The sequence below is a fragment of the Heterodontus francisci genome, chromosome 3 (assembly GCF_036365525.1).
Source record: "Heterodontus francisci isolate sHetFra1 chromosome 3, sHetFra1.hap1, whole genome shotgun sequence".
Lineage (NCBI taxonomy): Eukaryota > Metazoa > Chordata > Chondrichthyes > Heterodontiformes > Heterodontidae > Heterodontus > Heterodontus francisci.
The window spans coordinates 74,716,213-74,743,839 of record NC_090373.1 but is presented as its reverse complement, the minus strand read 5'-3'; the positions used below and the strand labels follow the sequence as shown (position 1 = coordinate 74,743,839).

Below are 27,627 nucleotides of genomic sequence, written 5' to 3'. Positions count from 1 at the left end.
ATTATACTTCAAAAGCAATTCGTTAGCCTTGAATACATATTTTGAGAGAAATAAATGCAAGTTTATTTTATCAAAAATAAATCCCTGGGTGACATCAGGAAAGTAACTGGGAAGTTTTTGTTTCCCAGCTCATTCTGCAATTTTTATTTTATAAACCATCAGATCTCACCATGTATCTAGTTCATTTCACTGTAGGTAATTTCTATCAAATATTGAAATTCTGATAAAATCTTGTGCTTTGTAAACAGGTTTATCTGCACAGGAAACTGCTGCATGCACTGTGATACAGGATTACAGTCTATGATATTGTCATATGGCAACTGGTGATTTCAGCAGATAGGTGATGAGTGTCACATTTTGGAGCTCACTATGTTGCTTGAATATTCTTTATTAGCTGTGTTGCTGTGATGCAATCGGGGGGTATTGTGACTGAAACTTACACTGGAGTGGATCAGTTGTCGCTATTTGTGCTGACTTTTTAAAACTAAGCAGATCATATGACACATCGGAACGTTTTGGCAAATTAAAAAGTGCCTATTCTCGTAATAAAGCACCACTACTGAATCCAACCCAAAAATAATTAATTTCACCTGCACTCTATCTATCATCATGTGGTGCTCAGGCACCAATGTATGACAAAAAACATCCTATAGCATATTACTAAGCAAATCATGAAAAAAAATAGTTGCTGATGCTCACCAGTCTTCTAGCTGGAAACTGCAATATAATTCAATGCCTTAATTAATAAAAGCAATTGTGAAAATATGATTGCTTTTTTTTTTTTAGTTTCCCTGGTTTACCTAGCTCAACTATTTACCTGAGGCCAAGAAAGCAGGCTCAGTAATGCTCAAGCCAGCTCTATGACGCGTCTAAGAGGAATCTAAGGATGTGTTTCCCTATGCTTCCTCTCTATGAGGAAACATCTGGTTTATTCTTGATACTCCACAACAATGCAGTTGAAAGAAGATATGATAAATCAAACTTATCATGGTGCAACACATTGGTGCCACAAATGCACTAGTATGAGTGATACTTTAATGATTTAATATTTTATGCCCTTCCATCTTATTTAGATCAATTTCTCACTGCTTACTTTTCTAATGGTTTTGATTCTTCTCTTGGGTACTGATTACCCAACTGGCCATGCTTCATGTGCAAGTGTGGGCAATGAGTTTTGCAATGGTATTTGACTGTGTCAGAGCTGAGCCCTAGCCTGACCTCACCAGGCAGCCACACACATGCACCTCTAGTAGGCATTGTTAGGTAGCAAGCAAGAGCTAACTCCTCGATCCCCAACCCTGAGCAATAGGGCCAGCTAAATGTAGTGCCACTCTAATGCCCCATAGTGGTTATAGGCACTTTTATACTTAACGTCCTTGGATTCCTGTCTTGGAAGAAGAACTTCCCTAAGTGCTGCTCTCCCAATTCTTATACTCTGCTGCCTTATAAATGTACCTAAGCTGGATCAAAAAGGAGACTTGGGAACATAGTATTATGGTGCAAGTGCAGCTAGTGAACTTGTCAGGCACTATAATTTTGAGCAGATCCTGTACATCAGTAGATTTTTGTCAAGATGCTATTTTGAATCGTGACACGATGCATCCATGCACTGAACCTGCTCAGCATATTTACAAGTCCAGAAGAAAAAGATGCTGTAGCAATGGTAAATTGAGTGAATGAAAAAGTAGGTTTCCACTCAGGTTGAATTGTGGAGGTCAGATCATTTACATCTGGAAGTGCTGTCGCTTGCATTAGGGCCCCACTCTAGTAATATAAACCTCCTTAACTTAGGGTATCCAACATAAAACCTGCCTGCTCTGCAGGGGTCAGTTATTCACTGATTTAATTGACTGAGTCATTTCGGGAGCTTTTAATACTTCTTAATTATTCTATTCCCATGGATATTAACACCTTTATTTAGGCAGATAAAGAGTTAAGAGGTTGTAAACGATGTACAATACAGGAAAAAGTAAGTCCTCTTGAGCCAGGAGGAGCTTTTTGTGCAGGTTGAGCAAAAGTGGCTAAGCAGTTGAAGTGGTGATAGTAATTTTATCTTTTTAAGCATGTTCAGCCAGCAAGTTAACATATTAACTTAATGGAGCACCCCATTGAGCACACTGCCTGAAATAGAAAAGGCTAAAAACCTCAATGATAAGACAACTTCAGTGTACCAAAGCTATTCTTCAACCACGCATTGATTACATCATTTGACAATATGATTAAATAGTCATCCTCATTTTGAAATTAGGATCTGTAGTTTTTTTTGCAGTGAAAATTGTATTGGAATAACAAGAGCAGGGGAGGTGAATTGCTTAGCTAACTGAGGAATCATTTCTACATGAAAATGATCAACAAAAAAACATTTTCAGTTTAATTAGACAATATTGAGTAGAAATATGCTATTTCATACAGTATATGTTATTTTAGCTTTAATTTACAATATCGATTACAAATATACAAACATATTTATACCTTTTTAAGGTTACTTTTACAGCTGCCTTCACTGCCTTCCAGCTCTGAAATCTGGGCTTAAAAGCAGCCCAGACGAAATTGCCCCACATACAGTACCAATTGGCAATCTCATTGAGGCAAGTTCCAGGATGACTGGTGTTGGAAACAGAAAATATTACACTGGTGAAGTAGAATTGGAGTTTCAGATATGTTTGTTCGAAATCTCGACAAATCCTCAGCCCATCTGCTGCTTAAACCCTCATTCATGCATTTGTCACTTCTCGACTTGATTACTCCAATACTCTCCTAGCCATCACCAAGCTCCATCAGCTCATCCAAAACTCTGTTGCCTGTATCCCATCCCTCTCTTTCCCGCCATTCCTACCCTTTGAATGCCAGACAAAAAGGCTGCCTGTTGGTCCCTAGTATCCAGTATTCAGATATCAGCCATGGGGGTGTTGAGGCATAAAATCAAAGGAGGACCTAGGTAAATCATCACCCTCATACTGTCCAGAGTGGAGACCAGGAAGGTCACATGCTGGGCGGTATTTTATGCACCCCCCCTGTGGCAAGTTTGGAGGCAGGGAGGGCATTTAGTCAGGCGGGATGGTGGGGGGTGGGGACCCTACCACCTTCCTGTCTACACCCTGATTAAGTCTGTGGCGGGAAGGCCCGTGGACGGCATTCCTGACCAACCACCAATTGAGGCCCTTAAGGGGCAATTATTGCCCAATTAAGGGCCTCTTCCCACTGCTGCTGGTATTAACTAAGCAGCAGGTGGTTCCGTCGCCATGCGGGGTTGCTTGTGGTCTCCTGGGGGGTGGGGAGTCCCTTGTTCATAGGGACTCAGTGCCTGATCCGAGGGACCTGGCATCGGGAAGGGGGATGCCTGCTGTGAGTCAACTCCCTGCCCTTGCTGCCAACCTCCCCTGCACTCCCTCCCCGTGAAACCCCTTCTGCCATCACTTACCTCTGGCCTGGGTCGCTCCACAATCCTGGGCCACCAGTGGTGCAGTCGAACAAAAGAGTTGCCAGCCTTTAATTGGTTGGCAGCTCATGGTGGGCAGAACTCCCTGTCCCTGGGGTCCTGATCCCGGGAAAGGCCCGCTGGTGGCCTCTCAAGTGCTTGAGTGCTTCCTAATATAGCGGGCCTTCCCCAAAGGATGCAATGCAGCCAAGACCTCCATCGCCTCCATAAAATTTCCTCCGCTGTGTGCAATTGACCCTGGGGCCAGAAACATGGCGAGGTCAGTGGGGAATCTCTGGAGCGGGTGAAGTCCTGCCCTGCTGGAGGTGTGCTCCAAGCAAGGCGGCGGGGGGAAGGGGGGTGGTGTGGTGAGTGGCGAAAGCGTATGCTCACATGCTACATTTACGTACAAAGTCATTGGAGAAGCTAGCTGTGGCCTGAATGAATACATGTTACCAGTAGCACCCCTTTTAAAAATAGGTTACAAGGAACCATTAGTTTTATTATTTTCTTTTCTGTATTTTGTTGCTTTTTTGGTGAAACAGTTCTGTTAATTTAGTGATAACAACTGTTAAACTAGTTAGGAGTTACTGAGCCTGACTGTACAACACTGTCCATCTGATACACATGGTATCTGGGACAGGCAAGATCGAGCACAATGGTCTCTTCCAGTCCTGTACGTTTCTTTGTGGAATAAGCAGCTTGGTTTTATAGCCGTATCTCTTCTAATGTTAATCAATTCCCTTGCATTGTCAGGCTTTATGCCCTAGAGTATAAGCATACATCAGTTTTACTTTAATTATATGGTGATTCGTTACAGATGACCCCTTTCCTAAGAGAAATAATTGGGTCCAGGATCAGATTTTTGTCATGATACAGAGCATGTGTATCAGATAACAGGATGAACATTTCTACCACAAATTAATATGGGGTGTCTCAGGTAGTCAAAGCATTATTTTGCTACATACTGCAGATTTTCAAGAGACTGCTTTGGACAGTAATTATGGGTGAAAACGTGGCCATCCACCATGAACCCGTCATACAGTTTCTTTCCAGTCCAAACCAGACTGGCAACTATGATACATATAAAGCCACGTAATTTGCTTTATTACACATTTTATGGTTTAGTCTAAAAAAGACCAGAAGTTCACATGGGCTTTTTCAGCATTACAATACACTCAGTCATCACTTGGTAATATTGAAGTGTTTATTGACTCGAGCTGTGTTGTTTTACACTCAGAGCCATGGCAATTTAGCATTTAAAAAAAAATCTGAAGTTGGTCAGTCCATTCAAAGGATGCCTTTGGCTTGTCAAGACAGGAAAGGACTTTACAACAGTTGTTAATTAATGATTGCTGCAGTGCCTTGACGGGTTATCCAAAAAATATAACCATTTATGCTTATAAGCAGTTATGAAATACATAAAAATGTTGTCATTTTGCATGCACGGCAAAACTGAATACGTGCAATTAATTACCTTTGTCTGCTTTAAAAATCTGTATTTTATGTTGTAATCTATGGATAAATGGTGTATGCATCACAGACAGAAAAAAATGCCTTTAAGAGCAGAGGATCATGCAGTTGTTTTCTTAAAATATAATACATTACTAAAACTAAGGAAGTTGTATATTAAAGATAAAAAGGGGTGTTGGGGGGGGGGGGGGGGGTGCGTGTAGGCTCACCTGCACAATCCACATTGAAGAGATTAAGAGAGGCTGTGACAGTAGCTTCATCCAGGGATTGTAGGCCCTGCAGCGCCCACCTCACCAACGAGGCCTTGACGCTTTCTGGCAGAAAAGAAAGGAAGTAGATTGGAATATACATCAGGAAGCGAAGTTTGCAAAGTACTGGTGTCATAAGCTTGCCTTGTGGTGACTCGGCCATGCGTTCAATTGTTGGAAAAAGTAATACCGCTTTCAGAACCTGTGGAACCAGTGAGAGAAAATTCAAATAAGTAAAGCCTCTGGCACTGTATCAAATTCTGGAAATAGTGCCCTTGTTTCCCCCTTCTTTTGAAGTGAAGTGAAGTTTGTCAGGTACATTAATAACCTTTGCAGATAATTGCAGGCTGCCTGAAATGCCTGAACTGGCCAAACTAGTAGCCTGGTAACACTGAAAGCTGATGTCAAATTCCAAAGAAAAATGGTTCATAACTTACTAATTTAGAGTATTGTACTGCCACAGGAGACAGTGCACAGGATAATTCTTTTTATGCCTTCCATATAACCTTTAACAATATTGCAACCATCTGTACCTTAGATTTAAAGCAAACACCAGAGAAGTATTTGTTTAATTGATGCAAATCAACAGATAAGCTTTGCTACAATAATCATGCACTTCCATTATTCAATTAACAATGTTAGGTGAAACTTGTAACTTTGCCCTTTCAGTTTTTGTTCAGTGGGAAGGAGGGAAAGGTTACCATGACACACACACTTCAAATAAGCAACACTTTGTGGCATACAGTATTCATTAAGTTTTGGAATATGTTTGTCATGCTTCTTTCTTGGGAAGGGGAGAGGAAAAGGGGTGAAACTCTGCATGGCTGTAAAATTGTTGGCCAGAGTAAGTGATGGCTAATAGCTCTAATATTCCCCTTTTTGTCAATAATAAACTGAAAATCTTTTTTGTAGCACCACCTTCCTGTACTTCCAGGAAATAACACTTACTGTTGCAGCACACTATTTTCCTAGTGCCTGGCTGCCACCAATGCCCTCACGTTTAAATTATATCTGTCCATAACAACTTACCTTTGAGTCCTCCAAGCTCCTGATTTGCATTTCCAAGGCAGATGCCATTTTGATGTTATACACCGCCTGCATAATGCTTACTGAAACGGGGCTTTTGCCTGTGGCAGCTTCCCCCAGAACCTTCTCTTGACTATCTTACATTTTCACTTCTTTTCGATATGTTGCTTAAAGTTATTTTGCAACCCTTTCAAATTAAGAAGCTGCTGTTGAGCCTCTTTATGTACTAGGCAGCTGTGCTGGACTGACCGCTCCTCGGGCCCGTGCTGTTCAAGTGCCTTTTGCTACCTTCATTTTCCCCAATATACACCCGTGACCCTGGCTGCATTCCTCCACTGCTCCCCAGTGCCGACCTGCAGTCTGGACCAGATCCCCTCCCGCTCTCCAATACCAGCCTTGCTGGCTAAACCTTCTCCATCAACCTGAAAGGATAAAGAAATAGAAAAAGTGGAAAGTGAAACATAGAAAACTGAAAACGAGGAAATAAAGAGAAGAGAAAGACATGAGGGAAAGAGCAAATATGAAGGAGGTAGGGAAAACTAAAAAAGGAGAAAAAATAGGGGGCAAACATAGGTAAAGAAGTAGGCAGACAGAGAAGGGAAGGAGAGGAGATATACAAGGGAAGAAAGAAAATAGGAGGGGAGCGAGTAAGAATGAGAGGCTGTTTGTATGAAAGAACAAGACAAGAGCGACTATGAGAGCAATTGAAAAAAGACTTGCATTCATATAGCACCTTTAGTGACCATTGGACATCTCAAAGCACTTTGTAGCCAATGAAGTACTTTTGAAATGTAGTCACTGTTGTAATGTAGGAAATGTGGCAGCCAATTTGCACATAGTAAGCTCCCACAAACAGCTATGCAATAATGATGAGATAATCAGTTTCTTTTTTTGAGATGTTGATGAGGGATAAATATTGGCCAGGACACCAGGGATAACTCCCCTGCTCTTCTTCAAAATAGCGCCATGGGATATTTTATGTCCACCTCAGAGGTCAGATAGGACTTCACTTTAACGTCTCAAACGACACCTCCCTCAGTACTGCACTGGAGTGTCAGCCTTGATTTTTGTGCTCAAATCCTAGAGTGGGACTTGAATACAGAACCTCCTGACTCAGAGGTAAGAGTGCGACCAACTGAGCCACAATGAGTAGGACCCTTTGTGAATCATTCCCAAATGTCAGGCCCCATCTTAGCATGTACTCTCTCATACTTGCCATATTACTGTAAGCTTCCCCCATCCCCCAATCTGTCAGTCATCCTCCACCACCCAGCCTTCAGCAGTCAGTCAGCCCCCTAACCCCAACCCACCCTCCTAAAAGTGGCACTCGGATGCCACTTTTGAAACAGCCAGTCAGGCTGCTCAACTTCAGGTTAGATAGGTGTGCTCTGTCTATTTGTATCTCAAAGTTGCAATTGGGATCATTATTTGCACATCACAAGTGATCACCCACCTAAAACCGGTAGATCTTCCAGCCGCCCATCTTAGGATTCCAACCAAGATGGCAGTAGCTGGAACACCAGTGTTAAGTGACCTGAAAACATTTCTCAGCCACTACTGCCCCAATTATGTCCGGTAGGGTCACTGACCATTGGCCACCAACTCTTTAAATTGCAAAGTTCGTGAGTTTGTGTTTGTGGGATTTAGCTTAAACAGGTATGATTTCCAGAAGCTTAACAGAGCAGAGAATTAAAAGTTACAGACGAACATACGGAGCAGGAGTAGGCCACTCGGTCCTTCGAGCCTGCTCCGCTATTCAATAAGTTCATGGCTGAACTGATTACTCCACATTTCCACCTTCCCCCGATAACCTTTCACCCCCTTGCTTATCAAGAATCACTTACTCAACACCACTCTGCATCAAGAGTGCCCTAGTTAGATGACAAAGCACACAGGAGTTTCTGATGTTTTGCTCCTTTCCCTGGCTTTAATGTGAGTTTGGTTGAAGTAAAAATGACTATTTTCAGACATCATATTTTACTACATTTCCCAGTTCTTACAAGTCTATCAAATTACTTAATGTAGAATCTTTAAAAACAGTTGCTAAACACAAGTATTTGAGATGAAATACACACAATTGGTTTTACTAACGTAATTAGATCTTTCTTGCTGTTGTATTTTATACATTAAGTATATGTGATGTTGGCATCGCGCATGTCCTGGGGTACTGCTCCCTCGTCCCTGAACAGGCTCCAGAAGCTGGCCGAGCGCGTCTACCCTGAGGCACAGTGTGGCTTTCGTGCAGAGCGATCGACCATTGACATGCTGTTCTCCCTTCGTCAGATACAGGAGAAATGCCGTGAACAACAGATGCCCCTCTACATTGCTTTCATTGATCTCACCAAAGCCTTTGACCTCGTCAGCAGACGTGGTCTCTTCAGACTACTAGAAAAGATCGGATGTCCACCAAAGCTACTAAGTATCATCACCTCATTCCATGACAATATGAAAGGCACAATTCAACATGGTGGCTCCTCATCAGAGCCCTTTCCTATCCTGAGTGGTGTGAAACAGGGCTGTGTTCTCGCACCCACATATTTTGGGATTTTCTTCTCCCTGCTGCTTTCACATGCGTTCAAATCCTCTGAAGAAGGAATTTTCCTCCACACAAGATCAGGGGGCAGGTTGTTCAACCTTGCCCGTCTAAGAGCGAAGTCCAAAGTACGGAAAGTCCTCATCAGAGAACTCCTCTTTGCTGACGATGCTGCTTTAACATCTCACACTGAAGAGTGCCTGCAGAGTCTCATCGACAGGTTTGCGTCTGCCTGCAATGAATTTGGCCTAACCATCAGCCTCAAGAAAACGAACATCATGGGGCAGGACGTCAGAAATGCTCCATCCATCAATATTGGCGACCACGCTCTGGAAGTGGTTCAAGAGTTCACCTACCTAGGCTCAACGATCACCAGTAACCTGTCTCTAGATGCAGAAATCAACAAGCGCATGGGTAAGGCTTCCTCTGCTATGTCCAGACTGGCCAAGAGAGTGTGGGAAAATGGCGCACTGACACGGAACACAAAAGTCCGAGTGTATCAGGCCTGTGCCCTCAGTACCTTGCTCTATGGCAGCGAGGCCTGGACAACGTATGCCAGCCAAGAGCGACGTCTCAATTCATTCCATCTTCGCTGCCTTCGGAGAATACTTGGCATCAGGTGGCAGGACTATATCTCCAACACAGAAATCCTTGAAGCAGCCAACACCCCCAGCTTATACACACTACTGAGTCAGCGGCGCTTGAGATGGCTTGGCCATGTGAGCCGCATGGAAGATGGCAGGATCCCCAAAGACACATTGTACAGCGAGCTCGCCACTGGTATCAGACCCACCGGCCGTCCATGTCTCCGCTATAAAGACGTCTGCAAACGCGACATGAAATCGTGTGACATTGATCACAAGTCGTGGGAGTCAGTTGCCAGCGTTCGCCAGAGCTGGCGGGCAGCCATAAAGACGGGGCTAAAGTGTGGCGAGTCGAAGAGACTTAGTAGTTGGCAGGAAAAAAGACAGAGGCGCAAGGGGAGAGCCAACTGTGCAACAGCCCCGACAAACAAATTTCTCTGCAGCACTTGTGGAAGAGCCTGTCACTCCAGAATTGGCCTTTATAGCCACTCCAGGCGCTGCTTCACAAACCACTGACCACCTCCAGGCACATATCCATTGTCTCTCGAGATAAGGAGGCCCAAAAGAAGTATATATGTATGTGGATATATATATATATGATAGAGAGCATGTGCAAAATAAATGAAGTAAATTAAGTGTTTAAATATAAGGCTGAGGAAGCTATTCACTTCAATGAAGCAGTCAGACTTTTGGAATAATAATGTGCTTGGCAGAACAGAAACACTTGGGGCTAAATTTCCAAGGCCCGCCAAAAGTGGGAACAAAGTGGGGTGGTCAAAATAATGGCGCTGGGCAGCGTTTCAATTTCAAGATGCCATTCCTGGCATCAGGAATAATCATCAGGGCGACGGGAGGCCAAATAAGTTTGTTTAAAAGTTTGTTAAGAGCTTGTCAAGATTTGAAGTTTAAATTTTGAAAGGACCTCATGGGTTATCTACACCTTCAGAAACAGATCAGCTGAAGGGAGGCGGTATAGAGTGGGGAGCCAGTCCTGGTTGCCTTGGGGCATCACCCAGCCCCATAAGAGGGTCAGCAAAGGGGGACTTGGCACTTGGTAAGGGCTAGTGGCAGGGAAAGTGAGCACTCAATGCTGGGGCTTTGAATGGGGTCAGAACTCCCTGGCATCAGGGGGGGTGGTGGGGCAGAAGAGCAGGGGCAGCTGCCAATGGCAACTGGCAGCCACCTGCCCAGAAGGAAGGCTCCAGCTGGCAATGCGGGCACGACTGTCAGATTTTGGGCCCAGTGGCAATAAGGGGCAACGCCCTACACAAAAAGGGCAGAACCATTGGCACAGGAGAGGAAACAAGGGCAGGAAGGCAATGGAGGCCAAATCCTCAACATAGGATCGACCGCCAAAGATGGAGCTACCTGGAGATGCCACAAGAGACTGTGACTCTCTAGGCAGATGGTCACTGACATCTGTGCCCTCATCACTGAAGACCTCACAACTCGCAGCACTTGTCGCCATGCCTTGCCAGTAAATGTCAACGTCATTGTGGCTTTGACTTCTTCACTTCTGGCCCCTTTCAAGGATCAGCTGCGGATATTAGTGGCATCACAAAAACGGCAGCACACCATAGCATCTCGCTGGTCACTGATGCCCTTTTTGCCAGAGCTGGACAGCATACTCAATTAATGACAGATGAGGCCTCGCAGGGACAGAGGGCATTGGGTTTCACCATGATTCCTGGATTCCTCCAAGGGGAAGGACATCATCAATTGCATGCATGTAGCCATCAAGGTGACCGGCCAGTGAGATCCATCAACAGGAAGGGCTTCCCTGGCACTCCCTCAATGTCAAACTGGTCTGCGACCACAACAAGAACTTCCTCCATGTGTCGCTCGCTTCCCTGGAAGCTACCATGATTCCTTCATCTTCCGCCAGTCCAGGCTGCCTCAGATCTTCACTCCAACACCTAAAGTGTGTGTATGGATCCTACAGGACAAGGGATATCCCTTGATATTGAGGGCTACTGACCCCTCTATGGAAGCGTCAGACAGCAGCACAGAGGCAATACGACCAATGCCACCTGATCAGTGGGACAACCATTAAGCAGGCCATCAGGCATCTGAAGATGCAATTCCAATGCCTGGATATGTGGGTGGTACCCTCCTGCATGGATCTTGGTCATTGTGATGGTCTCCTGCACTCTCCATAACATGGCCCTCCAGAGAGGTGTGAACCTTAAGAACAATGAGACCCTGGAAGAAGGTAGCTGATCGAGGGAGGAGCAGAAACAGGAGGTGGAAGATGAAGCAGAGGGAGATGACGCTGAACAGAGATATGCTCCTGCTGGACGATGAAGTGGCTTCCTCATGCCACCCTCCAGGAAGAGGTCCTCCTTCATCTCCCTCATGGCCTCCAGCATTAGATTCAGGTCGGCATTGATGAAGTGAGGAGCTGCCTGTCCCGGGTGCCAGGCCTCCAGCTCCCCTGTGACATCTTGCTTCCTTCAGGTGCTGTGGAAGGCTATGGCATAAAATGCAGATCTCTCCCTCAGGATGACCAGCAGCCTCAGTGATGGCTGCCATGGGGTGTCTAAAATGAGTCTCACACTTCATCTGACCGCCCTCGTTCCCACCCCCACTGGATCTATGTGAACAGGAAATCCAACTCCATACCAAGTAAAGGCTTGCGAAAATCTTAACTTTAATCAGTTTTGCACTGCAGGCAGGTTTCTGAACCGAAAGCAAACCCAGCTCCTGTTTCCTGCCTCCATGACGAGAATTCAGCCCTTGATCTCCTGGAGGCAACAGAATATTCGACATGCAGTTGAGGCTTGTTAGTTAGAACACCAATTCGTTAGAAAATGGTTCATCGCTGACAGACAAAAACCCTCCCATAAGGGTGCAAGTCTCTGTGGCGGGCAGGCAGTCATTTCCATGGCTGTTTCATCTCTAAAGGATGTCTAATGAGAAGGTGGTTGATGTTCAGCAGACTGAAGGAAGGCCAAGATGGCAAAGAAGTAAGAGGTGCTGATAGCTATAATTTGCACAGACAGTTTGGGGATATTTTTCTAAATTATCAGCAATTCACCCAAAAAAGCTTCAAGAAACAATCTTCCTGGGTCCAAAATGAGTGTAAATGCAGTGAAGAGTAATTAAATAGATTTACGTGAATGTAAGTAATTTAACAACCACAAAATTCAGAGTAGTAGTTGCATTTTAAATAAATTCTTTAAGCATAAGGTAGTGACTTAAGTTCTAGATTAGAAGACAAACCAGTGTATAAATATATATTAGCTAAATTTTACTCAGAAGATGACTGCATATATACGTTCAAACAAACAAAAATTGTGTTAGAATTTCAGTAACAGCTATTCTCTGAAGATCATGTCACCGGTTTCCCTCATAAGTGAATCCTATGACCCTTATGATTAGCTGTTTACCTTTATTGTCCAATATCTAGTCATATACCAGCTTGACCTGGAGGGGGAGATTATAAATGAACTGGATACTCTACGTGTGCTTCTCAAATCTTCCAAAAGGTGAATTTATTAATGGTTTGATGAGAAGGAGACAAATATACATTCACAATCGGATTTACTTTACAAAAAATAAGTGGAGCAGCAACAATAATGATTACAATGAATTAGGGTTTATTTCATAATGCTGCTTGGAATAGAGAATACCAAAAATATGACACATTGGGCTGAATTTTCAAATGGCAATGGAAGTGAACGGGTCCGCAATTTCCTGCCACCAGTTGGTATGCCGCCATGTTCCCGCCTCTGGGTCATTTTTGAACATGCCAGTTCGGGGGCAAAAGACTAGCCACCCGCAAGAGGTGGGTAGACTATTAGGCATCCTTAAGGGCCTATTAAGGTCACTCTGCCAATCCTGACTGGAATTTTCCAGTCGCTATGCGGGGCCCCTGCTGAGGCCTCTTTTTCACCTATCTATATCGGCAGCTTCCACCTCTGGCGAGGAGGCTGCCACTCTTTCAGTGCTGAAGGTCCTCCTATTGGCCCTGCAGTTTTGGGAACCTGCCTGCCATCTTTAATTGTGTGGGGCTCCTGGAGGCAGCCACTTAATTGACCACCTCCTCAAAAATCACTTCCAGAGTCCCACCGCCAGTAGTTCGTGGTTTCCGACCTGGAATTCAGCCCGGCATCAAGATCGGGACCCTGGAACTAAAATCCAGCTCATTGTCTCTGTTATTGGGTACAATTTAACATTTTTGGCCTGCAATCCCTCTGAAACTGGTCAGCACTACCTTCAGGCACTCTCACTCTCTGTGTCTATGTCCCTTGTCAGAACTTTCAAACTGAATCAGTGTTTTTTCAAAATAAAAACGAAGTGCGGGAAATGCTCAGCAGAGTTGACGTTTCAAGGTGTGTAACCTTTCATCAGAACTGAACTCTGTTTCTCTCTCCACAGATACTGCCTGACCTGCTGATTATTACCAGCACTCTGTTTTTATTTCAGATTTCCAGCATCTGCAGTATTTTGCTTTTATTTGTGTTTTTTTTTTAACCTCTCTTGTTTCCTTGCTGGACAGGAAACTAAGTACTTGACCACTGATGCTCTCCCAGCTCCCTGTGTCCAGGGATTGGCAAGTAGGGCTGCTAATTAAAACAGCTACTATCCCTCAAGAGTGTGGCTTTCCTGCAACTAGCTCTACCGGCGGGACTGAATGAAGGCATCTTAACACAATGAGCGTGGTATTTACAGGAATATCTGAAAGACTCACATTATTTTAAGTTGAAGTGGAATCTGGGCAGCACCACTTCACCAACCAGTTGGTCCAGACCAGGGTTATCCAACATACAGCCTCTGGGCCAGGATCTGGGCCGCAGGTGTAAACTGTTCCGAGGGCCATTCCTCATCCTTGCAGTGACTGGAGATGAGAAATTTCCCATTGTCGCCTTCTTTCAGAGCGGCCTTTTTAAAAACATCATGCGGTCAGTTTCAAGCTGACATTGGGAACAGACATTTTCCAACATATTCGGGGTTTTCAGGCGGGTTCTCACTTTTTTTTAAAAAAAGCCCACTGGGTTGTCAGCTTGAAACTGACAGCGCGATGTTTGTAAAAGGAACTGACCAAACATCTGCTGAGCATTCCACTCTCTGCAACTGAGAGAGAGAGAGAGAGAGAAGGGAAGAGCCAGAGGGAGACGGAGGGGGAACAGGGAGAGGGAGAGAGGGAAAACAGAGAGTGGGGGAGAGGGGGGAAACAGAGAGGGGAGGGGGAACAGAGGGGGCAGAGAGAAAGAGAGGAGTGGCTGAGAGAGAGGGGGCAGAGAGGCAGGGGGCAGAGGGGCAGAGAGAGAGGGGGCAGAGAGGCAGAGAGAGGGGGCAGAGAGAGAGGGGCAGAGAGACAGACGGGGGGGGGGGGCAATAGAGAGACAAGAACAAAGACAAAGAACAAAGAAAATTACAGCACAGGAACAGGCCCTTCGGCCCTCCAAGCCTACGCCGATCCAAATCCTCTATCTAAACCTGTCGCCTATTTTCTAAGGGTCTGTATCTCTTTACTTCCTGCCCATTCATGTATCTGTCTAGATACATCTTAAAAGACGCTATCGTGCCCACGTCTACCACCTCCACTGGTAATGCGTTCCATGCACCCACCACCCTCTGCGTAAAGAACTTTCCACGCATATTCCCCCCTAAACTTTTCCCCTTTCACTTTGAACTCGTGTCCCCTTGTAATTGAATCCCCCACTCTGGGAAAAAGCTTCTTGCTATCCACCCTGTCTATACCTCTCATGATTTTGTACACCTCAATCAGGTCCCCCCTCAACCTCCGTCTTTCTAATGAAAATAATCCTAATCTACTCAACCTCTCTTCATAGCTAGCGCCCTCCATACCAGGCAACATCCTGGTGAACCTCCTCTGCACCCTCTCCAAAGCATCCGCATCCTTTTGGTAATGTGGCGACCAGAACTGCACGCAGTATTCCAAATGTGGCCGAACCAAAGTCCTATACAACTGTAACATGACCTGCCAATTCTTGTACTCAATACCCCGTCCGATGAAGGAAAGCATGCCGTATGCCTTCTTGACCACTCTATTGACCTGCGTTGCCACCTTCAGGGAACAATGGACCTGAACACCCAAATCTCTCTGTACATCAATTTTCCCCAGGACTTTTCCATTTACTGTATAGTTCACTCTTGAATTGGATCTTCCAAAATGCATCACCTCGCATTTGCCCTGATTGAACTCCATCTGCCATTTCTCTGCCCAACTCTCCAGTCTATCTATATTCTGCTGTATTCTCTGACAGTCCCCTTCAGTATCTGCTACTCCACCAATCTTAGTGTCGTCTGCAAACTTGCTAATCAGACCACCTATACTTTCCTCCAAATCATTTATGTATATCACAAACAACAGTGGTCCCAGCACGGATCCCTGTGGAACACCACTGGTCACACGTCTCCATTTTGAGAAACTCCCTTCCACTGCTACTCTCTGTCTCCTGTTGCCCAGCCAGTTCTTTATCCATCTAGCTAGTACACCTTGGACCCCATGCGCCTTCACTTTCTCCATCAGCCTACCATGGGGAACCTTATCAAACGCCTTACTGAAGTCCATGTATATGACATCTACAGCCCTTCCCTCATCAATGAACTTTGTCACTTCCTCAAAGAATTCTATTAAGTTGGTAAGACATGACCTTCCCTGCACAAAACCATGTTGCCTATCACTGATAAGCCCATTTTCTTCCAGATGGGAATAGATCCTATCCCTCAGGGGCAAAGAGAGTGGGGAACACTGAGTGGGGAGTGGGGAACACTGGAGACACAGGGATGGAGAGAGTGGGTGGGGGAGAGATACAGAAAGAGGGTGGTAAGAAAGAGACAGAGAGAGAGGGAAGTAGGAGGCAGAGAGAGAGGGAAGTAGAAGACAGAGAGAGGGGGAAGTAGGAGACAGAGAGAGGGGAAGAGGAAGACAGAGAGGGGGGGCAGAGAGAGTCAAAGAGTCATTTACTTATGGCACAGGAGGCCATTCTGTCCATCGAGCCCATGCCGGCTCTCCATAGAGCTATGCAGTCGGTCCCACTCCTTGGCTTGATCCCCCTAGCCCTGCAAGTCTATTTCTCTCAGGTGGCTATCCAGCTTCCTCTTCCGCTTCCAACACCCTTGTGGGCAGCGAGTTCCAGGTCATTACCACCCGCTGCATAAAAAAGTGTTCCTCATATTTCCCCTGTATCTTTTGCACAAAACTTTCAATCTGTGTCCCCTAAGCTAGAGGGGAGGTGCGGGGCGAAGAGTGAATGAGACACACACACACACTGAGCATGGGAGAGGGGGAAGGAAGATCAAGGTCTCTCCTGAAAGATGGACGTCTATCCAGAATACTCTGCACCGCTACATCAAGTGTATGGGCAGAGATTGACTACTTATGTAACAAAAATAATGCCAGGTATGTCACTCAATCAATTCTCAATATAATGACAAGAAAGTAAATCAATAAATTAGTCTTCTCATTTCAAGCTTCTTCACAAAAATGCACATTTGTTGTTGTTTTTATGTAAGATAAATTTTTAATGCCTTTATCTTTCGAAATTTGCTCACCAGCCCCTTGGGCCAAGCAAAAATTGGAATGCGGCCCTCCACCCGGAAAAGTTGGAGAACCCTGGTTTAGACCTAACTTGCATTCATTGACATGTAGCTGCTCTGCAGAATTAATCCCTTGTGACCTAAATTTAACTTAATAATATGAAATGCTCAAAGGGAGGTGCAACGATGGAAATACAAAAATAAACCGAAGACATATAAAAAAAACAGAATTAAAAAAATTGGTACACTTGCCTTCAACAAGATGGAGGACAAAGTCACGAGACATACCTCCTCCTGCACAGAAATACACATCCATGTCTGCTAGAACTGAAACTCATTAACCCCGTCTGCACTGAAATTAAACAGCTCATCACACATGGATGTGAGCTATCCACAAAGTGAGCTAAAACAAAGACCGGGATTTTACGACCCCCCCCCTCACCGCCCACAGGAGCGGGCTGGGGAGGGGGGGGGTCGTAAAATTGAGTGGGAGGCGGGGGGTGGTGTTCCTGATGCCTTCCCAACCCCGCTGCAATTTTACGTGGGGCAGCAGCGGCGAGAAACGGCCAAGTGGCCAATCAAGGCCCTTAAGTGGCCAATGAACCCCTTAAGGGCTTCCTCCTGCTGCCACTGGTATTTTACCTGTGGCGGCCAGTGGGTGTCTTAGGCCCGACAGAAGGCCGCCAAGTAAAACCTGACCACCTCCTTGCGGGCTGGGTGAGGGGGGGGGGCCCTCCTGGTCGGGCAACCTGTGCCCCACCAGGAGGACCCCCCTAAAATGCCCCAACCACCCCACTGAAATAAAATCCCCCCTACTCCCAACCAACCCCCCCTTGCCCCTCAGGAACTGAAAGCTTAGAGTCACATGGGCGGAACTAGCACTTTATGAATTTACATTTAAAGGTAACCTTTTTGGAAAACAAAGGGAGTCATCAGTCAGCAGATCAGAACAGCAATTTGGGAGCTCCAGCCACAGAGAGAACATTGAAAGCCATCTTGAATTCCAGCTTGAGGCTGAGAGAGAGAGATCAATTCCAGCTAAGACAGTTGAATCCTGCTGTGACAATTTGGCAACCAACTGCAGCAGAGAAGAGAGTGCCTTTTAAACAACTCCTTCACCAGTGAAAATTGAACTAAGGAATACCAGCACCATCTTTGAACTGAAGGATTAACTGCCAGGAAACTTCAGCAACCCAGCAAGGGTAAGGCAACCATTAAACAGGCCTGAAACATTAAAACTTACCTTCCAGTAGAGAAGGTAAACTGAATAGTGGGGGCAAGGGATCAAATTTGGGAAGATATGGTAAATCAAGGAGTAGAAACAAGGCAAGAGAGAAAAGTATTCATATGGGAAATGATAAACAGACTGTGACAGGAAGGGACAGAGCATACAAATTAAAGAGTAAATCAACAGATAAGGCTAGAGGTTACAAAAATAATAAAAAGGACAAAACTAAAGGTTCTGTATTTGAATGCACATAGCATTCAAAACAAAACCGATGAATTGAGAACGCAAATAGAAATAAATAAGTACAATCTGATTGCCACTACAGAGACATGGCTGCAGGATGACACAGACTGAGACCTAAATATTGAAGGGTATATGGCATTTAGGAAGGACAGGAAGCTAGGGAAAGGTGGAGGGATTGCTCTATTAATTAATGATGGTATTAGCACAATAGAAAGGGATGACCTAAGTTCAGGAGACCAGGATGTAGAAGTAGTTTGGGTAGAGGTGAGGAATCATAAAGGCAGGAAGTCACTTGTGAATAGTGTTCAGGCCACCTAACATTAACCACACAGTAGGTCGGGCTATAAAGGAAGAAGTAATGGCAGCTTGTCAGAAAGGTACAGCGATAATTATGGGGTATTTTAACCTATATATAGACTGGAAAAATCAGATGAGCAGAGGTAGCTTAGATGAGGAGTACATAGAATGTTTTCGGGATAATTTCTTGGAACAATATATTCTGCAGCCAACCAGACAGCAGGCTATACTGGACTTGGTATTGTGCAACTAGATAGGATTAATTAATGACCTCATAGTTAAGGCGCCCCTTATGATTGAATTTTACATTCAGTTTGAGGGAGAGAAGAGTGGGTCCAAGACTAGTATTTTAAACTTAAATAAGGGCAATTATGAGGGTATAAAAGCAGAGCTAGCTAAAGTGAAGTGGCAAATCAGGTTAAGGGATAGGTCAATCGAGATGCAGTGGCAGACATTTAAGGGGATATTTTAGAATACACAGAATAGATACATTTCAACGAGAAAGAAAAATTCCAAGGGTGGGACCCGCCATCTTTAGTTAACTAAAACAGTTAAAGATAGTATCAAACTGAAAGAAAAAGCCTATAATTGCTTAAAGATGGGAGGCCAGAAGATTGTACAGAATATAAAAACAGCAAAGAATGACAAAAAGATTGATAAGGAAGGTAAAATTCGAGTACGAGAGAAAGCTAGCTAGAAATATAAAGACAGATAGTAAGAGTTTCTATAGATATTTTAAAAAGTTAACAAGGTGAACGTTGGTCCTATAGAAAGTGAGTCTGGGGAATTAATAATGGATAATAAGGCAATGGCAGATGAATTGAACAGGTATTTTGCATCAGTCTTGATTTCAAACACTATTGAAGATATAAGTAACATCCCAGTATGAGCTGTAACTCAGGAAATGGAAGGGAGGGAGGAACTCAAGAAAATTACAATCAACAGGGAACAAATTGTTGGAGCTGCGGGCTGACAAGTCCCCTGGTCCTGATGGACTTCATCCAAGGGTGTTAAAAGAAGTGGCTAGTGAGATAGTTGATGCGTTAGTTTTGATTTTCCAAAATTCCCTAAATTTTGGAAGGTTCTGTTAGATTGGAAAATAGCCAATAATTTATTCAAAAAGGGAGGGAGACAGAAAGCAGGAAACTACAGGCCAGTTAGCTTAACATCTGTCTTAGGGAAAATGTTAGAAGCTATTATTAAAGAAGTTAAAGCAGGGCATTTAGAAAAATTCAAGGTAACCAGGCAGAGTCAACATGGGTTTGTGAAAGGGAAATCATGTTTAACCAATTTATTGGAGTTCTTTGAGGGAGTTACACGTGCTGTGGATAAAGGGGAACCGGTGGAAATATTATACCTAGATTTCCAGAAGGCATTTGATAAGGTGCCACATCAAAGGTTGCGGCAGAAAATAAAAGCTCATAGTGTAGGGGGTAACATTTTGGCATGGATAGAAGATTGGCTAGCTAACAGGAATCAGAGAGTAGGCATAAATGGGTCATTTTCTGGTTGGCAAGATGTAACAAGTGGTGTGTCACAGGGATCTGTGCTAGAGCCTCAACTTTTTACAATTTATACAAATGACTTAGATGAAGAGACCGAAGGTACGGTTGCTAAATTTGCTGATGACACAAAGACAGATAGGAAAGTAACTTGTGAAGAGGACATAAGGGGACTACAAAGGGATATAGATAGGTTAAGTGAGTGGGCAAAGACCTGGCAAATGGAGTATAATGTGGGAAAGTCTGAAATTGTCCACTTTGGCAGGAAGAATAAAAAAGCATATTATCTAAATGGAGAGAGATTGCAGAGCTCCGAACTGCAGAGGGATCTGGGTATCCTAATGCATGAATCGCAGAAGGTTAGTATGCAGGTACAGCACATAATTAGGAAAGATAATAGATTATCGTTTATCACGAGGGGAATTGAATACAAAGGTAGGGAGGTTATGCTTCAGCTATACAGGGCATTGGGTGAGACCACATCCGGAGTACTGTGTACAGTACTGGTCTCCTTATTTAAGGAAGGATGTAAATGCATTGGAGGCAGGACAGAGAAGGTTTCCTAGAAGGTTTTAGTTTAGGCAGGCATCAAGATCGGCGCAGGCTTCGAGGGCCGAATGGCCTGTTCCTGTGCTGTACTGTTCTTTGTTCGACTAATACCAGAAATGGGCGGGCTGTCTTATGAGGAAAGATTGGACAGGCTAAACTTGTATTTGCTGGAATTTAGAAGAGTAAGAGGTGACTAGATTGAAACATCTAAGCTCCTGAGGGGTCTTGACAGGGTGGATGTGGAAAGGATGTTTCCCCTTGTGGGAGAATCTAGAACTAGGGGTCACTGTTTAAAAATAAGGGGTCGCCCATTTAAGACAGAGATGAGGAGAAATTTTTTCTCTCAGACGGTCATGAGTCTTTGGAATTCTCATCCTCAAAAGGCGGTGGAAGCAGAGTCTTTGAATATTTTTAAGGCAGAGGTGGATAGATTCTTGATAAGCAAGGGGGTGGAAGGTTATCGGGGGTAGGTGGAAATGTGGAGTTATCAGTTCAGCTGTGAACTTATTGAATGGTGGAGGAGCCTCGAAGGATCGAGTGGCCTACTCCTGTTCTTAGTTCATATGCCCAAGAGGATCCCCATAGTTTTTCCTGAAAACAGCAGACTTTTACACCTTGAACCCTTAGCACCTCTTACCCTTTACCTGCTATCTATATTTTCTTGAGTGTAAGTATGAGAGTGAACACGCCTGTGTTTCACGAGAAAACCTGTCACTATGTTTACTTGGCCGACAAAACACAGGCTGAAACACAAGTTTAAACAAAACACTACCTGTTTTTATGACCAAGTGAGAAAAGGGTCCAGGGGTTCCCTCTCAGTCTTTTCCTGGTTTGGCCATAATAGGGTTTAATTTTTAAAACGCCGTGTTTTTAGCTTCTCCTCAGTGAATCCTTGTTCACTGCTCTCCAATTGTAATGGCAAAGAAATCAACCAGACAGGTTTTCTTAGATTTAAACAAGATGTAAGTTTATTAACCTTAAAACTCTAATTTGGTTAAAACTACTAACAATACACAAAGCGACCATGTTAGCAGGCATACGCAATAAACACACACAGATAGAGACAGAAAAGGAGAAAGAATCAAGGGGAAAGGTTTGAAACAATAGCTGGAGTTCAATTACTGTCTTTTGAGTTTGATCTAAAGTCTTTGATTGCAGTTTGATTTTGCCCTCTCGTTGGGGCCCAATACACACTTTCAAACTTGTTATCATGGTTTTCTGTCTTCTGGAAATCCAATTGCAGTTTCTTCATTCGGAATATATACTCCCTGCTGAAGTCGTGAAGTCAGAAAATCACCCTTCATATTGCATCAATACAATGGCCATGATATTTACTGGGGCAGGATTTCCGAGCGGTGGGGATGGGTTATGGTCGGGAAGCCTGGAAGGTCAGATTTCCCAAAATGCCATGAAGTTTTAACTCCATGGTGCGCATGTGTTTCTTTTAACAGTTCCCTCGCCCAGAGGCCAGCTTGACTGACCATTGGGCGGGAATGCTGTAGAAGTCATCGAAGCCCAGGATCAGTTAAGTTTCGTGCTGTTGGGAGTAGAGATTGGGATAGGGGAGGGGCTGCATGGGTACAGTGGGTCTGGAGGGTTGGGAGTGATCTCAGGTGGTCGGGGAGAGATCAGAGGCCATGGTGAGGAGTTGGAAGGAGAGATTTAAGGCAGGGATGCAGGGATGGGGGAGAGAGTGGAAGCAGAATCAGGGATGGGGAGTTCAGAGGGAGAGTCAGAGATCATGAGAGTTGGTGATCACTGGGCTGTTGGGGGGATGTTCATGGAGATTCTGCGGGGTGATGTTTACAGGTCAGCCTCTTGGGCTGGGAGGAAAACACTCCAGCTCCTCTTGGCTCCTAATCAGTGCTAGAAAGAATTCTACTTGTTGGATCTGGCCCTGCTCGCTTCCTTTTAGCTGCCGGGATTCCCGAGGTGTCAGGAAGCCCGGTCAACTGTGGTTAAAGAAACACTGTTAAAACGAAGGCACATAACCTCTTTAAAACAACCCGCCTTCTGGGAGCGGATTGTTTGCCCGCTCCTCGTTTCCACCTCTGTTAAAACTGGAAGTGGGCAGTTTTTGAGGTGGGTTGGGTTCCTGTTTCAGATCTTCAACATTTCAACTTTCTACCTGATGGAAACCCATCTGTTTTTGGGGGCTTAAAATTAGCCCCAATACTGCATGATAATACTTTGTAATGCCAAATTTGAATTACTCTCATTTTTGTCACTCTTCCTTTCTGTTCGCATCAGTCCAAACCACACTTTTATGGAGTGGTTGCACAGTATTGGAACATGTCTGGGGGCATTCCCAAGCTACCCTGGGAACCCCGCTATATACAGCTGATATGCCCTCCAGTGAGAGCGGATGTAGGTCCGTAAAAGCCCCACTATTAATAAGTACAACCGTAATCCATCCCAGAGTGACTGATTACTGTAGCAAAGTGACCCTGGTATTCCATTGAGAGGTTTTAATAAATCTTGTTTTATGACCTGATCTGGGCTCTCACTCATGGTGCTGTTGTGAAATTGTATTATCTCCATGAACTGGGTGCTCCTGTTGCACGACTGCAGGCGTTAATGCCTACCCAATTATTAAAGTAACTTAATTCCTGAGATTTGGGTTGGAGGGAGGTTGGTGGCAGGCCAAGGTTGGGCATATTTCTAGAGGTTTCATCTCATGAACTTCCACCTCCAATTGTCACGTTCAGTCATGTAGCCTTTTCCATATCATTCTTTTAATGTCGTATGATTTTTCTTCTGGATTGCTTGCAGAGGTGTCCATGAAATTTGTCTTTAATTCCCAGAGGTTCCAGGGCAATCCTAGAATACTGGCAGCCCGATGACAGTACAACTGAATTTTGCTCCTTTATCTCTAACCATCGATGGAACAGGTTATAAATAAATGGTGTCATTGTTCTTAACCTGTATCTCTATGGGTAGTAGAGAGAGGGAAATGTGTGATAATTGTTATTTGGTACAGGAAGAGGCTGGGGAAGACTGAATGTGTTCAGTTAAATCTATACTAAAGCACATTGAACTACATGATTTGTGGAAGAAATAAGCTTAACTGCTTGAACAGACTTTTCTCATTTGCTATTTTTTCAATGTTTGAAATGGAAGTAGATCCTTAAACTTATGATATCAATTGTGACCTTTGCCCAGGGCTCAAACACAAACAAAATTTACCATATCAGGTGCAGCAGTTTTATCTAGAATCTACAAGTGGCAGGGTATGTTTAACCAGTTAGTAGCTCAGCCATTCAGATCCACGTCCCAGCTTGATTCCTGGGCTTTACTCAGTTAGGTAACAATAGGGCCGAGGCAGAGGTGCTACAATTGGCCACTTGGTTGAGGTAGCAAAAGGGAGACCAGTGTTCATAGAACCATGTCACAGCAAGGAGTTAATGCTATTAAAGGAGGGGAGGAAAGAAAAATTATATCAGCCCAATCTAACTGAATGATCGAGCAGGCTCAAGGAGCTGAATGGCCTCTTTCTATTCCTATGTTCTCTCTAAGCCACCAAAGAGAACACAAAAATTAAAATCTGACTCTGTATGTATATGTTAAATTAAAACAAGGGTAAATCAGAGTTTTTAAAAATAGTAGCATCATGCCAGCATTCAGATAATCTCTGGGAAGCGTTTGAGAGCCACTCTCAAAATTTCACCAGAATGCAGGATTCACGTTTGGGATCTAGGTCTGTTCAGCACCTAAAAGCTCAGATTAGAGTTGTCTTGTAACCTTATTAGTGTATTCTTCCAATTCTATGGGTATACACCCAATTGTAACATGAATGTACATCATAGTTATTTTCTATTATTACAAAAAATACAATGGTATTATACAGAAAATTACAATTAATTCTATCTGAGTAAGTTACTATACTGCAGCCTAGAAATATAATCACATAACACCTATTTTTCAGATGCAAAATGGGTGGCTGGGTATTGAATATGGTGAGTGGAGGGGGGTTGGGGGGAGCAGGGGGTGTGCATAAGCCCTATCCATGGCGGAATTGTGTCACCCACCAGGCATCCCAACATTATCCAGGTCATGCGCTGGAAGTATGTAAAACCTTATTGTAATAGTAAAACATGGGTCCTACACTGACTGTAGGACTCTTTTACAAAACTGGTATGTACCAGCACCTGAACTGCCATGCTATCAACTTGCCCAGCAGATCATGGCACTAACAGTCAGGAAGGACCCTCCAGGATCATTAATGAAAGGCATCACCTCATTTATACAGGTTATGTTGTTGCTTTGTCATGTTAGGTTGCTGGTGAACATTTGTGTCTTTTCTTGGCAATTGTGTCTTCAGGTAAACTGACTTCAAAGTTCTGGAAACCATGCATTGGAAATGCTGGTTGTCTGTGTTGCAAGTAGTTCATTTGACTCACGGGTCTCTGTTGGATCTACCTTGGGGACTGGAGGAGTGGGGTTGCAGCAGCAAAGAAGACTCCAGAGAGTAGGAAAACTGGGAGAAGAGGCAGTAGGAGGGAACTGTGCAGGAAACCCTACCCACAGTGGGTGTTCAGGGAACACCTTTCCTATATTAAACTGATTGAGCAGCGTATGTGTGAGGCTTTAGGTGAGTATCTAATTGGCTTGCAGAAGCCTCAGGCTAATATTGGAGATGGTGGGAAAGGGCTGAATTCCAAGCTGGTAAGTAGCTTACTTATTTTTAACTGCCCACCTGGCTGGTTAGGGTTAAAATTGACCCCAGGCTTTTTTTTTTACAGATGCTGATAGGCCTGCTGTGTATTTTCTGCACTTTTTATCTCAAATTTCAAGGATCAGCAATTTTCTTTCAAAAAATTTTATCCCTTCAATTTTAAGCTTTATTATCCAAACACTTAAATTGGTCACAATACATTTCCCACCACTTATACTGCCCATGGGCTACTGACTATACCTGGAAATTTCCCAGAACCATTTCAACCACCATATAAATCAATTACAAAGGCATTGCTTGATACATATGAAGTAGGCCACTTGTTTCAGGCAATTCATTAAGCTTTCTGAACCTTCATTGCTAATGGAGAATATTTGAAATCCTCTGAAATACCTTGACATTTCAGTGGCAATACATTAGGCTAAATAACACCAAATTAGACTAAATATTAAGTCATTTGGCACAAAGCAGAATAAAGGAGGTGAAAGGAAGCTCTCAGTACTGCAGAGTGACTGGCAGTGGTGGTTTCTGCCTACAACCTGCCCTGCTGAGTGAGTAATGGATGGTGGGAGAGGGACAGGCACACAGGTGGAGGAATTCATCTCAGTCAATATTGCTTTAACTTAAGTCTGAACTCAAATTGTTCCCAGCAGAAAAAAAAACATGTTGCCATCACCTTGCATTTTCAATGTGAGCTGGTCACTTCACTAAACATGGAACCGAGTTTACTGTTTGATGCTTATAGCAGATGAATCGGGTTAACACCAACGTGCCCACTATAAGCAGTGTGGACTGTACTCAAGTGAGAATCCAGAATATGCTAAAATATCTTTACTTGAATACATTTATTGCACAGCTTAATAAGTAGGATGAAACAATTTTTCAGAGATCATCACAAAGTTGTAGTTAGCAATGTGGATTTTCAGTATGTTTTTGAGTTCAGATCTTCAGTCAGAATGAAAGACTTGAGCAACCTATGTGGTGACTAATGCCATGAGAATTTTGTCCACATACCATCTTCCTCCAAACATTTCCTTTGCTGGCTTAATTTCCAAAACTGAAATTAAACTTGCTCAGTTTGTCAGTCTATATATATTAACATTTCAAAATGTCTATTTTTGGTACCTTATAGTAATTGATAAAATTGAAAATACAATTCTGATTGGGTAGCTGAAATGTAAACAGCACAGGACCTACCCCTGCCCTTTCAAGGAGTATAGGGGGTAATTTTGACTTTGGATGATAATGTAAATGAGTGATAGCGATTTAGTTGCCCACAATAATCTTCCCCAGTTTTCATTTCCATTGAATTTGGTGCTGCTGTACACTTAGTAATATAATTTAGAATCACAATGAATGTGTAATTTTAGTTGGAGTAGTAAATGTAGAATGGCTGTGTTCAATTTTACTGATGGGGATTATACCCAATGTTGTCACTAGGTGGAACAAAGAGCAATGGCATTTTTATTTTGATTGTTGCTTTCAGTAAGGTTTTCTACTCTTAAAATGGAAGACATAACTGCCATGTGTGTGTTTTCCTCTAATGGTACTAGAAATTCAAGGAAATATAGTTGACTGGATATACTTCAATGTCCCATATATTAACTTATAGTAAACGCAGCACAGAATTCTGTTTCACTCTCTTTTGGGCCTCCTTATCTCGAGAGACAATGGATACGCGCCTGGAGGTGGTCAGTGGTTTGTGAAGCAGCGCCTGGAGTGGCTATAAAGGCCAATTCTGGAGTGACAGGCTCTTCCACAGGTGCTGCAGAGAAATTTGTTTGTTGGGGCTGTTGCACAGTTGGCTCTCCCCTTGCGCCTCTGTCTTTTTTCCTGCCAACTACTAAGTCTCTTCGACTCGCCACAATTTAGCCCTGTCTTTATGGCTGCCCGCCAGCTCTGGCGAATGCTGGCAACTGACTCCCACGACTTGTGATCAATGTCACAGGATTTCATGTCGCGTTTGCAGACGTCTTTATAACGGAGACATGGACGGCCGGTGGGTCTGATACCAGTGGCGAGCTCGCTGTACAATGTGTCTTTGGGGATCCTGCCATCTTCCATGCGGCTCACATGGCCAAGCCATCTCAAGCGCCGCTGACTCAGTAGTGTGTATAAGCTGGGGATGTTGGCCGCTTCAAGGACTTCTGTGTTGGAGATATAGTCCTGCCACCTGATGCCAAGTATTCTCCGAAGGCAGCGAAGATGGAATGAATTGAGACGTCGCTCTTGGCTGGCATACGTTGTCCAGGCCTCGCTGCCGTAGAGCAAGGTACTGAGGACACAGGCCTGATACACTCGGACTTTTGTGTTCCGTGTCAGTGCGCCATTTTCCCACACTC

At 44.0% G+C, this 27,627-nt stretch overlaps 1 protein-coding gene across 8 annotated transcripts in view; it reads right to left on the bottom strand.

The window, feature by feature from the left end:
- Positions 1 to 27,627, bottom strand: part of ldah (lipid droplet associated hydrolase) — a 356,347-nt gene that overhangs the window by 58,356 nt on the left and 270,364 nt on the right. For 7 of the 8 annotated variants that reach the window (XM_068023320.1, XM_068023329.1, XM_068023345.1 and 4 more), the window contains one exon: positions 5,101 to 5,341. In XM_068023320.1, coding sequence (XP_067879421.1) covers positions 5,101 to 5,341 — 241 coding nt within the window. The remainder of the gene's footprint in view (positions 1 to 5,100; positions 5,342 to 27,627) is intronic. The other variant, XM_068023300.1, reaches the window with a different exon arrangement.